The following is a 17,336-nucleotide window of genomic DNA, read 5'->3' on the forward strand; positions in this document are numbered from 1 at the left end:
GCCCGGCCAGCCTCATCAAAATTTGCTAAATAGTTACTTATTCAAAAGAAAATTACTAAAAATAATAAAACTTAACGGATGCGGCCACAGCCTGCCTGTGACTCATGCAGGGTGGGCAGTTGCACTTGGACAGAGTAGCGGAGCACTTGAAATGCCTTGTCCTGTGGTGGAAGGAGGTGAAGGACGCTCTTGACGTTACTAATTAGAGGAAGGTAATCAGTTATGTTTTAAAAACTTAAAAATAGTTTTAAAGGTGTGTGTGTATTAGTCGCTTAGTCGTGTTTGACTCTTTGCGACCCCACGGACTGTACCCTGCCAGGCTCCTCTGCCCATGGGATTCTCCAGGCAAGAACACTGGAGTGGGCAGCCCTAAGTTTTAAAGGTAGTTTCTAGTAGAATTGAAAAGGTTTATATCTTTCTGAATCACTACAAAAGACAAAAACAAAATACCGTCTGTATTGTAAAAGGAAATAAAGGAACTAGTAAAGATGGAGCTAATAGCATAAAAGTTAGAAAATAATATATCTTTTCCTTAATTATTGTTTAGGTTATGTTAAAAAAAAATCTGAGTAAATACTGATCACAGGAGCCCAGTTTTCTCTTCTATACACTACGAAAAATTATGACCCTGAAAGAGTAAAAATAAAGCAGTTTCAAGAAAATGATAAAAAATGCAAAGTAACAATATAAAAACAGAATTGCATACCTAAGGCAGTAAGTGATAGAGGATCACTTTATTTTGGTAAAAACTAATAATCATATTGTTATATACCATATAATTCTGAAATAAACTTACAGTTAAAGTAATGATAAAATCATATGCTAATATAGCATTTACATGAGTTAAAGTATGTTGTTTATTTGCCAATGGATGAAATCTTTTTTCTAATACTTTTTTTGTTATTTTTAACTTAATTTCACTATTCAAAGGCAGTTGTTTGTATATAACCAGTCCTTTGAAATTTATTAACACTAACTTTACGGATCAATGGATAGTCAGTTTTTATAAATGTCCCTTATATCAGTTGTGTTTTTCACATCATTAAGTCCTTACTGAGGTATTTTTGTTTTGTTTTTTTTCTTTTTTGTTTTTGGTTTTGTGTCTTCTTGATCTGAGGATTACTATTGAACACTCTGACCATGAGTGTAGATGTCTTGATTTTTTGGTATGTGGTTTTGTGTATTTTTGCTTTATGCATTTTGAGGCTATATTATTGGGTGCATTTAGGGTTTTATCATTATAACAAGACCTTTACTAAATCTTTTTATTTTCAAGCCTACTTGTTTGACATTCTTTTTCATACTTTACTTTCAAGCTTTATTTGGAGTATCTTTCTTACAGACAGCATTGCTAAGTTTGAGTTTTTATTCAGTATTGTACTCTGTTTTAAGAGGAGATTCAGTCTGTTTACATTTACTGTGATTACCATGTTTAGACACGTTTTTACCATCTTTTGTGCTCTTTGTCCCACTTTTTGTTTCCTTTCTCCTTTTTGATGAGTCTCTGCTTCCCACACGGTTCTGTTTATCCCCTCTACTAGTTTGGAAATACATGCTCTTCTGCGTGTTCTTTTAGTGATTACCCCCAAAATTTTAATCTTAATTTATGTACATAAACTGTGTCAAGATAAAACTTCTTGAAATAATAGGAAATGTCAGAAACCCAATTTTGTAGTGTGACTTCTCACTATCAGTCCATGATTAATCATGGTGAAACTAACCACATCACAACATCTGAACAAAGAAAGTTGACAGAGTATGTGTATGTAGAATTTATATACAAATATGTATGGTGCTTCTCTATAGGGAGGATTTTATGCTCTGTAAAGAAGGACTCTGCTTTCTTTCCTGTTGTCCATAGCACATTTAAAAAATCTGATCATATTCCAGACTGGCTTGTCCCACCCATGCAAGGGGCAAAGAGGTGAAGTATGAAGGGCAAAGGGAACTGTGAATGGGCAGCTACCACAATTCTACTGACGTAAAAATAGGAAAATCATTTATCTGAAAAGGAAAAACAGTGATAGATCTTTGAGTTTGCTCTTTGAAACGAAAGCAAAATAAACTACCCTCTGGCAAATGTAATCTGGGGGGAAAAGGAACACAGTGCAGTGATAAGGGGATAGAGCAGCAGATACAAAAGTCAGTCAAGTTCCAGCATCCATGAAGGAATGCCAGTGAATATCAGCATCTCCATAAGCCTTTTGATTTTTCAGAAAAAAATTTAAATTACACAAATTTAGATCTCAAGATATTGTAAAAAGAATAGCCAACTTGTTGTTCAAGTAGAACAATTTGAAAAAGTAAATTTTACTTCCAAAGGAAAAATTTGTCAAAGAATATGTAATTTCTGTACATAAGACAGTGTCAGAGCTAGAAAAAGATGGACATTACCTCAGTTCATTTTCTTTTTTAAATTGTGGTAAAAAAGACACATAACTTAGGATCTTTATCATTTTTAGTGTACAAATCAAGTAGAGTTGAGTATATTCACGTTAGGAAACAGATCTCCAGAACTTTCAAACATTTTCCTTTTTTAAAAACCAGCACATTGGATTCCAAACTTGAATATTATCAGTAGATCCATAAAAGTTCTTTCTTAAAATTGCTGATGAAAGAAATTCTCTATAAAAGAATTCTAGCTGGAACGTGTAGGGTCCAAGGGCCGTTTTCCGTCAGGAGGCGGCCAGGGAGACATCCTGTCCTCCAGGCAGACGCCGGTCTCCCGGTCTCTGCAGGTGGACGGACAGGCGACGCGGAGCCCAGGAGCTGGGTGTCCCCTCCGCACACTGCTAGGGCCCTGATTCAGACAGACCCACCATGAAGATACACCTTTGGAACAGCTGGGGAGGTCTGATATAAATGAATTCATTAGAGCTACGTGAATGGTGTCAGGTGTGATAATGGTGCCATGATTACCTTTTTAAAAAAGTAGCGTCGTCTTTTAGAGTTGTGTATTGAAGTGTTTATGAGCAGAATAATTTGATGTCTGAAATTTGCTTTTAAAAGGTGGAGATTAAATAACAGGGGATGATCAGCCTCATTCTACTAGTCTCCCTATCTTAGCAATGGAAGAAAACACCCTTATTTTTAAAAGTTGGAAGTAAGTTTAATAAAACTCACGTTTGCCTTAAAAACAAGACATTACAGAGTCAGGAATAGGATTTTGTTTGGATTGTGGACAATAGCTGCCTCACACCAGTCCTACAGGAAGCTGCTGAGGCGTAAGGGGACGCTTACCTTGGGACAGGAGAGCCCATGGCCGTGGCGGCCCGCGGGGGGCTAGAGGTCTTCCATGGGGCGGCCGTGTTAGAATGGATACTTGATCATTTTGCCAAGGGTAAGAAATGTGTAGAAGTAAGTTTTTTGAATAGCTCACAGTCGTTGACTAGAAAATGTCATTGTAAGAGGTCTCTTTCCTGGTAGAAATCTTATAAAATTTAAAGTTTGTGTGAAATAAAGAACATGAGACGCCTTTGGTAAGAAGGCCACGAAGACGACACGCAGGGGTGTGGTGAAGCTGCAGGGTCCTGGCAGACCGGGTGTGAAGACGTCCAGTTCTGGCCAGTGTGGGTGCGATTCCAAGGAAAAGCCCGGTGGGGATTTTTCAGTGTGATCAAACGTCCCCGTCAGATCTGCAAGTGCGTCCTGGAGTTGCACGGTCTGACCATACCGGGTGCAGGTGGACACCGGGGACGCAGGCGGACACCGGGGACGCAGGCGGACACTGCGGAAGCAGGCGGACACCGGGGACGCAGGCGGACACTGCGGAAGCAGGTGGACACTGGGGACGCAGGCGGACACCGGGGACGCAGGCGGACACCGCGGAAGCAGGTGGACACCGGGGACGCAGGTTGACACTGCAGAAGCAGGCAGACACTGGGGACGCAGGCGGACACCGCAGAAGCAGGCGGACACCGGGGACGCAGGCGGGCACCGCGGACGCAGGCGGACACCGGGGACGCAGGCGGGCACCGCGGAAGCAGGCGGGCACCGGGGACGCAGGCGGGCAACGGGGACGCAGGTGGACACTGCAGAAGCAGGCGGACACCGGGGACGCAGGTGGACACCGCGGAAGCAGGCAGACACCGGGGACGCAGGCGGACACCAGGGACGCAGGCAGACACTGGGGACGCAGGGCTCTGAGGCAGAATCCAGGCCAGTGGGGCCAGGGAGAAATTGGCATACATGAAAAATAAGGAAATTTCTTTTATTTGTGACTACGTTTATACAGATGATGACATAGGTACGTGTCTGTGAGCGCACAGAATTCTTTAGTGACGGAGACCTGGGCCCTAGCTTCTGTGAGAACCAACCCAGGCGGTCCACAGCCCCGGGGGGAAGGGGCTGCGATGGCTCCGCCACGCCCTGGACCGCGCAGTGGGGAGGCGGCCACCGAGCTGGCACCCTGTCCCCTGTCCCTCTGACTCCCCTCCCTCCTTGATTCTGCTTCGGGGAGCGGGTGGCGAGGAAAGAGTGCAGGAAAAGCTTCCTTAGAAGGGTACTCCTGACCCTGACAGACTGGCCTGCCGGCGCAGCGCTGCGAGACTGGGTGATAACTTACTAGTCTTGATGTAATAGTCTTGATATTTAAGTGATGTGTATATACACAGGTGTTCAATCACATGATGAATAAACATTATAAAATGAAAAATAAAAACCCAGAATATGAAAATGGATGCTTATCTCTGCAAAACGGCTTTTAAAAGGCATTAGAAAGGAGCCATCAGTCCAAGACTGAAAGTCAAGGAAAAGGACGAGGACAGGCCTTTTTGCGGCCCCATGCCCATCTGCGGTGGGGGCGGGGTGGGGGGGGAGCGCAGCCTGGGTAAACGAGGGTCTGACTCTCTCCATTTCCCCCCTTCCCCACAGAACGTGATGCTGGATCTTTCCAAGCGCAGCCGCAGCGGTAAATTCCGCCTGGTGACCAAGTTCAAGAAGGAGAAAAACAACAAGAACAGAGAAGCGCGCTGCAGCCTGGGCGCCCCGGGTACCTGCCCCTGCCCTGGCCACCCCGGGGCCCCGGCTACCGGCCCCTGCCCCGGCCCACACTGCTGCGCCTGTGGCTGCAGAGCTGCACCCGGCTCTCCTGCCGCAGCAGGCAGGGTGACCCCTGTCACTCCCTGCCCTGACCCTGCTCCTGGTGTGGATTCTGGGAGACAGGCCCCAGGCCACCTGCATGCACTCAATGGGGGTGTAAGGTGGGGAGGAGACAGCAGAGGTGACAAGACACTCAGAGACACACGCTGGACCTTGTGCCTGCTTCCTTGAGGGACTGCCTGGCCCCCGTTTATCAGTCCATTGATCACGGCCCCTCCCCTGGGAGCCTGGGCCCTCATGGCCACGGGCTAGAAAATCAACAGAAAATGACCCTAAACGATGTTTCTCCTTGGGTCACTGAATCGGGGCTTAGAATCTATGCCAAGTGTCAGCCCCGAGCTCGGCCCAGGCTCCCAGGCGCTGGGCAGCCCCACCCCAGACTCGAGGGGGGGGCGTTTGCTGCCAGTAAGGGTAGCACCCTTTGATTTTTCTTTTTTGTGTGTTGGTCCAGAAATTGGGTTCTTTGAATCATGGTGGCTCTGACTCCATGTAATCTCTGCGAGTCTCCGTTCTTGCTGCGGGCCGGAGGTGCAAAGACCCCTCTCAAAGGGCGAGGGGATCTGGCCTCGCTGCGGGCAGGCCCACCCGTCCCTCTTGGGGCGAGGCTGCCGGCCCCCCGCAGGAACAGACGCAGCTGCAGCCTCGCTCACGCCCCTCGGAGGGTGGCAGCCCGTCTCCTTTCTGCACCGGCTTGGGACGGCGCCTGGGGCCGGGTGGTGGGTGCCTGCTGCTGGGGTTGCTTGGGGTGCTTGTGGCCGGGGAATGTTGGGGTGTCTGCTGCTGGGGCTACTTGGGGTGCTTATGCCGGGGAATGTTGGGGTGCCGGCTGCTGGGGCTTCTGGGGGGTGCTTGTGGGCGTGGAATGTTGGGGCATGCTGGCCACTGCCTGCTTGGCGCTGGGCTCCGGGCACTCACTGGGCCCGTGCTTTTCCGTCTCTGACAGTGCACCTCTGGGGCACAGAGGAGGTGGCTGCCTGGTTGGAGCACCTCAGTCTCTGTGAGTATAAGGACATCTTCACGCGGCACGACATCCGGGGCTCTGAGCTCCTGCACCTGGAGCGGAGGGACCTCAAGGTACTTCCACATGCCTCCTGGGCAGGCGTGCCTGTGCTCCCCGCGGCCCTGGGGTCCCCCCCCATGACCTGGCCGCACCCCAGTGCCAGCAGTCTCCTCATCGTTCTCAGGCCGCAGGGCAACGATTTGGGGGTGACAGGCGCAGCCCCGGGCCGTGGCGTCTCAGCTCCGCAGCCAGAGCCAGGGCAGACGCCGCGGGGAGCCGCGCGCTCAGCCTCGCTGCACGGTGAACCCACGTTACCCCCTTGGGGGGGCCGTGAGCCCCTTGGCGGTGCAGCCCGCTGCTCGTCCAGCTCGAGTTCTGTGACGACAGCCGTCGGGGAGAAGGGGGACCCGGTGTCCGGGGTTCCCTCCCGAGCTGCCCACTGGTCGGCGTGGAGCGCCTGACCCCGGCTCGGGGAGGGCAGGTGCGGGCCCCCAGCCTGGTTCGCCTTGCGGGCCCCTCCGGGCGCACCCCAGGAGGCTGCGAGGCCGCCGAGGGCACTTGGATGGGGCCATGCGGCTGACCTGCCTCCAGGCACCACCAGGGTGCCCAGCATTCGCTCGGGGTGCCTTGGACTCAGTTCAGGGACCCAGGCGAGGCGCGCGCCGGCGGGTGGTGGTTTGGGGGCGTCAGTCATCGCGGCCGCATCCCGCCGCTGTCCCGTGCCCCCTCCCTCGGTGGGGCCGCGGGGTGCCCGGGCCTGAGCGCCGCCCTCTCCCCGCAGGACCTCGGCGTGACCAAGGTGGGCCACATGAAGCGGATCCTGTGCGGCATCAAGGAGCTGAGCCGCGGCGTCACCGCCGCCGCCGCCGCCGAGGCCTAACCTCCGCCTTCACGGCCTGCGTCCCCCGCGCCCCCCGCGACTGAGCCGGCTCGGCGGCCCCTCATGGTGCTACTCCCAGCGCTCGGCCCGGCCCGGCGCCCCAGGGCCGGACCCACAACATAGCTACCTGCCGCCCGCGCCGCCCCTCCCGGGCCGCTCCCCGCCCTCGTCGGCCCCGCCGGGCGCCCAGCGTCTCCGAGCCTCCGGCCTTCCCGGCCCAGGCAGTCACCACCTGGGGCCAAGGAGCCCTGGTTCCTGGGCCGCGGGCGCGGGGACCCGGCCGTGCCCAGGACGCCTGGCCTGTCGTCCCCCCGTACACCGAGGCGGCCCCGTGTTTGTGTGGAGGGGGCTTCCTGGCCTTCACGGGTGGGGGGAGGGACGGGGGCGGTGTCCGGGGGCTGCCCTGAGTGACCCGGGGTGGCGGAGAGGACGAGCTGGGAGCGCTTCCCGGGCGCACCCGGCCCTCACGCCTTGGCTTTCTCGCTTTCCACGCCCGCGGGGCACTGTCTCGGGACCGGCCCTCCCGGCGCGCGCCCTATCGGCGGCTTCTGCGCGCGCGGGCTCCCCCTGCTGGTCGGCGCCGGGCGCTGAGCTCGGCCCGCGCTCCGTCCCTCGGAGGTGAGCCGGTCAGCGTTGTCTCCTTCCCGCCCCGAGGGGTCCCGTGCCTCGGAACCGCTGTGCTGGGAGGAGGGAGGCGGCGAGAACCCAGGTGCCAGGAGGCACCGGGTTTCCGAGAGGAGCCCCGGGGTGGACGGGCGCCTGGGGGTCTGGGGTTCTCAGGATTTAACCGCACAGGCGGGGACCCACCCCAGCCCTCCGCGCCCTGTCGTGGGAAAGCCATCAGTTTAGGTGAAGCGTGGTGTTTAAAAGTAATGTCCGTGATTAGAGCAACACTGTTTACCTAAAACCGTTTTCTGAGTGTAGTGAGTGAGAGTGAGCGGAGTAAACGTGGGCGTTGCATGAAGCCTGTCTGCGGGGCAGCGTCCTTGCTGCCGCCGCCTCGTGTCTCTCGCTGCACGTGGGGCTGGCTGCCCTTCTGTCCCTGTCCCCACCCCTGCTGTGCGGCTGTCCCTGGGGTCTCCTGGTCCTGTCAGTGTAGAGGGAGGGAGGAAGGATCCCTGGCGACTTGGAGGAAAGATTTTGTGCCCTCCGGTGGGGCTTCCCCTCGTATTTATGATCCTAATTTATACAGTGCCCACCGTGGAAGCAAATGCCTCCTGTATTGCTATGTACATATCCACATCTGGGGTTGTAAATACAGTTGTTCTGTGTATAAATAAAACAAGCCTGTTTTTGATCTTACATCGTCAGATTTATCATTCTTTTGTGCTTTGATGTAAAATTTCAGTTGCCAAAAAATCTTTCCAAACTGGGTTCAGAATTATGTTTTTCAGCCACTCTAAACATAGGTTGAATTGGTGGTGGCTGAAGAGCAAAGTGGAAGGAATGCCATTGTATTATTCAGGGCGTGGGTTCTAGGATCTGTTGAATTAACTCACCAAGGTGGTGGGGCTGGGTACCACTGAGGTTCTCAGGCTTAATCACATGTAGCTTCAGCCCAGCCTCCTGAGGTCATCTTAGCTAATGTTCTATCCTCCTATGTCTTTTATATAAAACTGCAAACCCGAGCTCTCCTACTCCCCTGTTTAGTCCTAGTACCTTTATTACAAGGGAGCTGCCTCTTCAAGCTCAAGGTCACTTTGTGACCCGTTTCCGGGGTGCGGGATGGGGGCTGGCATCATGGAGTTGAAAACTGGGCTGGCAGGGTACCATAGGGCTGTGTGCGCTCTGAATGTGTAGTTGCCTCCCCAGAAGTTTTCTTTTATGCTTAGTAGAACTCGTTTTGTCCTGCACGCTGCTCCTACATGGCCAACCCTGAATCAGGCCTCATGGTTACAAAATAGCTGCCACTATTCCAGGTATCACATCCAAATGTGACTGTGTCCAGGCTAAAGTGTGGGTGAACAGGTGGGTTGGCTCTTGCCTCTTTTTAAGGTAAAAGGAAACTTTTTGGAAATTCTGGCATCCACTGACCTCTGCTGAGGTCTCATTGTCTAGAATTGGACCACACACTCTCACACTCATGACGAGCAATGGGTGCGAAAGGAACGGAGCCGTGACAGTGGTGGGTGATCACGATACTGCTGGCTGACACACGTTATTTTATGCCGGCTGCTGGCATACATACACATTATACATATTAAGTCACCCATTCCTCCTCGCAGTCCTACGAGGTGGGTATCCACATCTTCTAGATTAGGACACAGGATCAGAGAGGTCCCAGCTTGTCCCAGCAGCTCATGGCCGGGCCGGGAGAGCACACCTGGAGCACTGTTCCTGGGTCCCCAGCCTGACCCCAAGCCCGCCCACATGACAGATGAGGAAATGGGGCCTGTGTCACATGCAGGCATCTGGGCCCAGGAGCCTGTGGTCCTCCTCGCGTGGATGGCAGGAACCAGGGCTCAGCCTTTGCGGGCTTTTGGGGAGTGGGGGGTTGGCCACGTGGCGTGTGGGATCTTAGTTCCCTGACCAGAGACTGAACGCTTGCAGATTTGGACCCAGTACCACCACTGCGAGGCCCACCGCTGGGGCTGTTCGGGCCTCTGAAGAGCGCTGCACGGGGCGGTTGTGGAGGCTTGTCACCGTTGGGGCGTGAGTGCTCAGGGCGGCCTGGTTTTCCGGAAGCGCCGCTGGACTGGTGCCCGCCCCCTTGGCACACTTGCTCCGGGCTGGGTTATTCATCACCTGGCCGCTGGTGTGGAATTGCGAGGTGCCCCCTCCACTGGGCCCACCCCAGCCCGAGGCTGCAGGCAGGAGCCCCCTGCCTCTGGGCTTTGGGTGGAGGGGCTGCTGCTGAGGGTGGGGGGCCCCCTCAGAGCCCCCACTCGGGACTAGAGCTGGTGGCAGGGCGGGCAGGTACCCGCTTTGAGCGTCAGGCTCAGGACTTTTATGGGCACCTGAAAGGAGGCCTTGGGCCGACAGGGAGTAACTCAGGGGCTGCTGGTGGCATTGCACCCCCAGGGGCAAGCTGCGGGCGCTGGGGTCCCTAGGTGTTGCCATCACACTCCCCTCCTCTGCAGATAGCGCCCCCACGGGCACCCATTGTGTCTGTTACTGACGGGGCAGGACCGAGAACGGGCGCGGCGGCCGTGTCTCCATCCGACTAGGCTGCAGGGCCCCGACGGTCTTCCTTCATGGCTACGTCTGTCCCTGGGGAGCTGACCTCTAAGCCGTGATTCCGGATTATTCAGGACTTCCGGTGCCGCGTCCCTCCTTCTGCCAGGAGAGTGACACAGCTGCGTCAATGTGCTTTCTCTAACACAACCGGCGTGGGCAGCTGCATTTCTCTGGAAAGAGAGAGAACCAGACCACTTCCAGTTTCTTCAAATACAATTATTCCCAAGTCTGAGTTTATTTAAAACACAGTTCTGTTCTTTCTTCCCTTTTTTCTGTTATTTCTAAAGCAGTACTGAACTGGTCTTTTTGAACATAAACCCCAGCGACTTAGCATCCGAAGTTCACGTGGGGAAAAGGTCAGAACATGAAGCAGTCAGCAGAGACAGGAGGTTACAAATCCAAGTTTACTTTTTAACAAAATCTTAGTGCTTTCTCGTGGTAGCCCCGCTCCATACCTGAACTGCAAGGAAGGAAGGAGGGGAGCAGAGGCCAGGCCGTTCGCGTGGACACCCAAGGCACCTCGACCTTTTCTTGCGGTGAGTGACCTCCAGCGGGCCTCTGGCTTCCCGGCTGGTAGTCACTGTCGGGCTACGGTAGAACGAAGGGGCTCAGGAAGCCCGGATGGGGCACGGGGCCAGCCTCGCTCAGTCCCACGCCGACTCTGTGGTACCGTCCCCGCCCACCGGGTGCCCTGGAGAGTCGCCTGAGTCTCCTGAGACGGAGGTGGTGCTGGAGAGCCGGAAGCACTTGCCAAAGTCCAACTTCTTAAAACACAGCTGCTTCCATACCGACCAGCACGTAAATCATGACCCGCACACGGAGGAGAGGAGGGTTTCTGACGCCGTCTAGGGGGAGGGCAGAGGAAGGAAAGGCCGGCCGTTCACCCCTCTGTCCCGTCAGCGCCTGGAAGAGCAGCTAGGACGCAGCAACAGCCCCTCAATTCCTCAAGCCGGGGTCGCAGGCGGAGACCCTAGTCCACGCGTGTCACTTTCTTCTAACAGTTCAAAGCTATTTTAGTATCAGTGAGAAGAAGGCTGATGTGGGTGTTAGTCACTCAGTCGTGTCTGACTCTGCGACCCCATTGACTGGGGCCCACCGGGCTCCTTTGTCCGTGGGATTCTCCAGGCAAGAACACTGGAGCGGGCTGCCATTTCCTTCTCCAAAAAGGCTGATGAAAGTGTGTAAAATCAGGATGATAACCGTACTTAGCAGCACAGTCGCAATAAAGCATCACTGAGATCTGAGGAAGTTGGAGTTCCTGCTTTGGCCTGAGTTAGCTTGAGACACTCAATCACCCCAGTGTTCTAAATCCATCAACAGGAACACAGATGCTCTATTTGTCATAAATATCTATTAAACCTTTTAAACTGACAGCTAAGCCATGTCAGAATTAAGAATTTTAGCCCACATTTTCCTTCTCTCCTGTTTCAATCACGGCTGCTCAGGGCTGGCCCCCAGCCCACCAGGCCTGTCTACCGTGACCCTGCCTCCCGGTCGGGCTCCTGGACAGGGAGACACGCGGCCCCCGCAGGCAGCAGCCGTGAGGACCCCCGACCTTGGACGGCACAGGCGGGCGGGGGCTGCCCGCACCCCAGCAGCACGTACCTGAGCACAGGGTGCCCTGCTGGGCTGCTCGTCCTGGAAAGAGAGGGACGGCCTTAGAATCACAGACCTAACTCAGCCCCAAGTGGAGGGGTGCCGTCTGGGAGCCAGTTTCTGTGACGTGAGCCATCAGAACCTGGGGGACTAGGTACAGAGCGTCACCTCGACAGTGGAAGGAGTGGGCGAGCAAGCTTGAACGGGCAGGTCTGAAGGAGATTAGCAACATGCCGCTGCATCCTCATCCGCAGTTAGTGTGGAATGAGCCGCCTTTCATGTAAAGAACTGCGGGGCGTCCAGTGCAGGGTGAGGGGCTGGCCAGTCTGTGCCGGCCCCGGGGGACACCCCACAGAGCTGGCAGAAGCACGGCCACTTGGCCTGAGATGAAAGCCTCCTCTGCTGGTGACAAAGCTGGGGTCTGGAGCCTGGGTCTGCACAGGACAGAGAGCAGCAGGCCCGCTCTCGGGGACTTGGAGCGGGAGCACCGGTCCCACGCTGTCCCGCCCCTCCTCCGCCCTGGAGCGGGAGCACTTAAGTCCCACGCTGTCCCGGCCCTCCCCTGCCCCGCGGCGCTATCTGAAGCTCCTAACGTGGATGGAGAGAGAAGCTTCTGGTCCACGGGCCCGGGCGGGTGTCTCTGCACCAGAGAAGACGTCGCTGCTCTGCGCACGGAGGGCCTCCCGACTACAGGGAGAGAGAGGCAGTCAGGGGTTCACATGCCAGATGCCGAGGCCCCAGCAGGTCGAGGAGGGGCTCCCGATTTCACTTCCAATGTTCAGGGTCAAGTGAGAACAGGCCACAGATATTCTCACAATGCCCTGCAGATATTGTGGGATATTCCCACAATGCCCTGCAGACCAAGGTTCTACGCTGCGGTCAGGAACCTGAGCCCAGGGGTTGCAGCAGGAACCTGTCTGTGGCTGAGGACCCTCACTCACCTTTTCCTTTTCCCCAGGGCGAGCTCTTTCTGTTTTTCCCTTCCAATGTCGTCTCGAACAGTACTGAAATCATCATCGTCTTCAACCAGGAGATTCTGCATGTCAAAATAATTACTGAGCAATGTTTTTAGACATCTTTCTAGCCTACGTTTAAGAGATGGATGTAAAAAATCACCTACGGGATATCCAAACTTACACAAACTAATAACATGAAACAGTCTAGTGCCTGATGAGAACAAACAGAGCTAGTGGCAGGACAAGCTCGAGGCGGAGGTGCGGGGGAACTGTCCGAGAGCCCCGAGTGAGCGGGCAAGGGGTCCGAGGCGCAGCAGGCCGCTCAGTCAGTGTAGCCCCACGGCCATGTCCTGGCACTGGGCTTCCCAGCGTCTCCCTGGAGCCACTCTGAGGCCCCCTCCACCCTGCCCGGACCCGCAGGCGGTCAGAGACGGGGAGTTAGCGTCAAGCTCGCCGCTCCCACAGGCCGGTCTCTGTCAGGGTGCACTGACCACAACACTTCGCCTGAGCACACCTGAGCACACCTGAGCAGGAGGAAAGCCTGGGTCGTGAGGCGATGCCCAGGCCTCCCAGGCCCCGGGTTAGGGACGCTGGGGTTCCTGGCCACGTGCCCCATGGAGACCTGGGGGAGGGAGCGCTGCTTGGGGGTGGTGGCCCTCCCCCGCCCGACAGGCCAGCTGGGGGGCTGCAGGGGGGCTGGCTTCCTGCTTCTCCACCCTCAAGTGGGAAAAGCCTCCCCCAGGAGAGCTCTAAGTGCTCTGCTGAGCTCAGTGCAACTGTTTCCATCTTTGTCTTTACAACACAGGAAGGTGACTCTCAGCAAGCCTCCGCATTCTACCCGGTTCTGTGTTAGTGATCGTCCTGTGACTTATCCACACTAAACGCTTGGATGTGTCTTCACAGTGACACCTGGGCTCTGATTTATCTGCTTTAAATGCTGTGTTCTCTACTGCCACATCAGTGCTCTTTCCCCCCCTTTTACGTATCCCCTTTCTGAGAGTCACTTAAGTTCTTTCCAGTGTTAAGTCTTCAATCCAAATCAAAAAGCCCTTCAATGCTCATTTCTGTACATCTCCCCCCAAACATGGGTGCTTTGGCAACCCACTCCTGTACTCTTGCCTGGAAAATCCCACGGACGGAGGAGACTGGTGGGCTACATGCTTTGCATGGGGTTGCAAAGCACTGGACACAACAGCCTTCTGCTGTTCCGTGTGAATTTATCTCTTTCATCCACATGGTTTTTCACTGTGATGATACTGAATTTACAACTGTGGGACAACTGGTATCTTTACCATTGTGAGGCCTCTGTTCCCAGAACACGGTATGTGATATGATTCTGTATGTAACTGAAGCTTTAATGTCTCTCAGTATTTCTGTAATACTCTCCAGAAAGGTCTTATAAATCTTTTTGTTGGATGTATTCCCAGGTACTTTGTAATTTTACATATGTTGATCTTATAACCTTTTGAACTCTCTTAATAGAGTTAATGGCTTATTTGTATAGTCTTTCAAATGTGGAAAAACTGTACTTAAGAACAGTGTTACATATATATTTTCCTCTGAGAATTTCTTTTACCTGTCTTTCAATTTCTGTTTATTGGCTTTTCTTTGTTGGGTGGAAGGTCACATTACATTGGTTACATATTTTAGTATTGTGCAATGAAGAACAGAAGTGGTGACTAAGGGGATACTTAGTCCCTAATATAAAAAATTATCTAAGTCAAAAAACACATTATTAATTCTTAAATTAAGGATTTAAATCATTAACCCTTAATACAAAAAATATAATGACAACAAAGTAGGTCTGTCCAAGTAATGCAAGGAAGGCTCAGTGTTGAGAGTATGTTTATGTAATAATACTCCATTACCAGATTAAATGAGAAAAACCATATCGTTAATTAAATGAATGCAGAGAAAGCAGAGAATAAAATATAATATTAAAAATCCAGTGCTCATTCATTATTTTAAAAAAATGAAGAACTTAAGAGTAAACTAGGAATGAAAGAAATGTCTTAACCTAATATAGGTACCTGCATAAAACCTAAAGCAACACACTTAGTGACGAAACTTCAAAAGCATTTTCATTCAAGTCAGACCCGAAAGGGTTTTGGTATTGTGGTTCCACTGGCCTCATCAAACTAGTTGTCTGGTTTTCCCTGTTTCCCCCCTGCTTCGTGAAACAATTTATCTAAAATGGGGGTGTCAATGCTTTGAAGACTTGAGTGTGCTTATCTGTGCTCTTTTGCAGAGGTTTCCTTTGCTCATACAACTACACCACCTTCTCTCTCTTCCCAGCTCCAGGCCTTCAATTTCTTCTCCCTGCCTAAGTTTTCTGCCAGCTTCACTGTGACTTGCTCTTACACCAGCATTTCCTCGGGAGTTTTGCTGTGGCGGGGAGAAGTTGATAACACTTCTCTATACAATCATTTGATTCTGGTGTTTTGTCAGAGTGGTAAATTTACTGTGAAAGACTTACCTTAACACCAATAGTATCTCCATCTTTCAAGTAATAAGGTGCACCCTGCAAATTATCTTGCTTTTTCTTCTTTTTCCTCTTGGTAGTTTGCTGGTTCTACAGAAAAATTAAACATCTTGAATTAAAACAAAAACTCAATCTCAAATTCTTAATAAATATCCTATCAGTCTGTGAAAAATGGTAGTTAATCTATTTGCTATGCCAGGAAGGCCCAATTTTCTTGAGAAAGCCCCACGACTTTACCCAACTAGATACTGGAAGCCACGCAAACTTCTCAGGGAAGTATTTGGCAATTTCAATTTTCTCCACGGGAAGTGAGTACACGTCGGCCACTCGCTGCCGCAGGGAGCCGGCTGTCCAGCCGCGGGCCGTGTCCCACAGCACGTCCACGGGCGGGCCGTAGGCTCTCTCGCCAGGGAGGCGCATCTGTGTCCGCAGCAGCACGTCCCAGGGGCTGTGCCAGAAAACAGTCGCATGTCAGATTTACCACCAGAGGAGAGAGGTGCTGTGAAGGGCAAAGCTACTCCTCTGACTCTGCTGCTTTTCCTAAGGGATTTTCCCTGACCGAACCCTGAACGCCTGTGGGAAACTTTTGACTTTGATTTCCTTCACTCCTGACCCATAATGGAGGTGAGCGCCCATTCTGAGTCCACGGCACAGTCCCGGGGAGGCAGCAGGTGGGGCTGAAGGCAGGATTGGAGAAGTTCCTCCGGGGAGCAGAGGAAACAGGACTGGAGACAACAGAAAGGGCCAGCAAGATGACACCCGAGTGGTGAGAGGGAAGGGCTCAACATGACCAGGTTCCCCGCCATGGCGACTCCCTAGGAAATGCTGGTGTCAGAGCAAGCTGGGGTGAAGCTGGCAGAGAACTTAGGGAGAAGAAATTGAGGGCCTGGAGCTGGGACGAGAGAGGTGGTGTAGTTGTACGAGCAAAGGAAACCTCTGCAGAAAAGCACAGATAAGAGATCCTTGGAGGAAGAAAAAGAAGAGAAACATTCAGACAGGTCAGAAGGAAATTCAGATGTGTGGAGTGTGTTTAAAAATGTAAAACAGTAGGACATGAAATAAAAACTACAGATAAGAACTGGAAGATAGAGAGGAGAAATGAAAACTTTAATGATGGTGAGACAGTGAACAGTTTTAATGCTGTATTTCTATTATATTGGTGTTTTATTGAAAGAAAGGGAAATGCAGTTGTAGGAGATGGACAACAGGGAGAGTGAAGGCCTGGTGAAAGGAGATGGGACTGAATGCGGGGGACTGTGGTCAGGAAGGGGTCTGTCAGAGGGTGTTGGTGTTTTGGGGTCACTGACCAGAGCTGAGGCCCCAGAGTTTACAGAGGGTGGTCAGTGCAGACACAGGAGGTGCCGAGGAGGAGACAGAGGCTGCTGAAGACCCCAGGGAGCCAGGGGCCCCACTGAGGGCGGGCAAGAGTGCTCTGGAGGTCGGTCCAGGACAGAAGTGCTAATGGGGAAGTGGGTCTAAGTAAGTACACAATGTGGTCTTCAAAAGGACACTGCTCACAACAAATGATAACGACAGAGGGTCAAATTACACATTATAATATTCTGTATTACAGAAAGAGCTCACACAAATTAGACTTTTTACTAAGACATCATTAAAAACAGGCAATATATAAGAAACAATTCACGTACCCATAAAATATAAATGGCCTATAAACCTTTGAACAAATGCCCCAATCTTACTAGCAATCAAAGTACTGAGGCAAATGAAACCAGATAACCATTTTTCATTTATCAATTTAGTAAACATTTAAACAATGACAACACTCAATGATGGCTTGACAGTGAAGTGAAATAAATACTTAGAAACCCTGCTTGTGGGAACATAAATTGATATACCTTACCTGGAAATGATTTAAGATTTAAGAGGCTTAAAATGTCCATACTATCTGATCCAGAAATTCCCCTCCAGGGAACTAAAATTATAGTTTGCACTAAGAATGTCTTTTTATAAAAACAGTGGGATTAAGTGAAGGTCAGATATGGTTGAAAGAGCAGACCTGTTATACAGGTGGGTAATGAGAATCATGTCAGGCAGAACTTAGTATCTGGTGTTACTGACAAAAATGTCTTGGACAAGAAAGTCCTATAATGAAAAAAGAATAGTTACATTTGATCACGGACAACT

At 52.0% G+C, this 17,336-nt stretch overlaps 2 protein-coding genes across 16 annotated transcripts in view; one reads left to right on the plus strand and one right to left on the minus strand.

The window, feature by feature from the left end:
* Positions 1–8,282, plus strand: part of DGKD (diacylglycerol kinase delta) — a 105,896-nt gene extending 97,614 nt beyond the window's left edge. For 3 of the 5 annotated variants that reach the window (XR_010660515.1, XR_010660519.1, XR_010660529.1), the window contains 3 exons: positions 3,634–3,682; positions 3,759–4,246; positions 4,873–4,990. Coding sequence is in view for 2 of the 5 variants with exons in the window: in XM_065917000.1 (XP_065773072.1) it covers positions 4,873–4,990; positions 6,044–6,174; positions 6,882–6,980 (348 nt within the window). In the remaining 3 variants the exon portion in view is untranslated. Of the gene's footprint in view, positions 1–3,633; positions 4,247–4,872; positions 4,991–6,043; positions 6,175–6,881 lie in introns of those variants that run through there. The other 2 variants (XM_065917000.1, XM_065917004.1) reach the window with 2 other exon arrangements.
* A 146-nt stretch (positions 8,283–8,428) lies between these two features.
* Positions 8,429–17,336, minus strand: part of USP40 (ubiquitin specific peptidase 40) — an 80,570-nt gene continuing 71,662 nt past the window's right edge. For 5 of the 11 annotated variants that reach the window (XM_065916937.1, XM_065916935.1, XM_065916930.1 and 2 more), the window contains 4 exons: positions 15,429–15,639; positions 15,186–15,281; positions 12,695–12,789; positions 10,543–11,002 (listed from right to left, as the gene is read on the minus strand). In XM_065916937.1, the coding sequence (XP_065773009.1) occupies positions 10,735–11,002; positions 12,695–12,789; positions 15,186–15,281; positions 15,429–15,639 (670 nt within the window). In that variant the 3' untranslated portion in view covers positions 10,543–10,734. Of the gene's footprint in view, positions 10,328–10,542; positions 12,441–12,694; positions 12,790–15,185; positions 15,282–15,428; positions 15,640–17,336 lie in introns of those variants that run through there. The other 6 variants (XM_065916956.1, XM_065916946.1, XR_010660511.1 and 3 more) reach the window with 5 other exon arrangements.

Source organism: Muntiacus reevesi, chromosome 1 (assembly GCF_963930625.1).
Source record: "Muntiacus reevesi chromosome 1, mMunRee1.1, whole genome shotgun sequence".
Classification (NCBI taxonomy): Eukaryota; Metazoa; Chordata; class Mammalia; order Artiodactyla; family Cervidae; genus Muntiacus; species Muntiacus reevesi.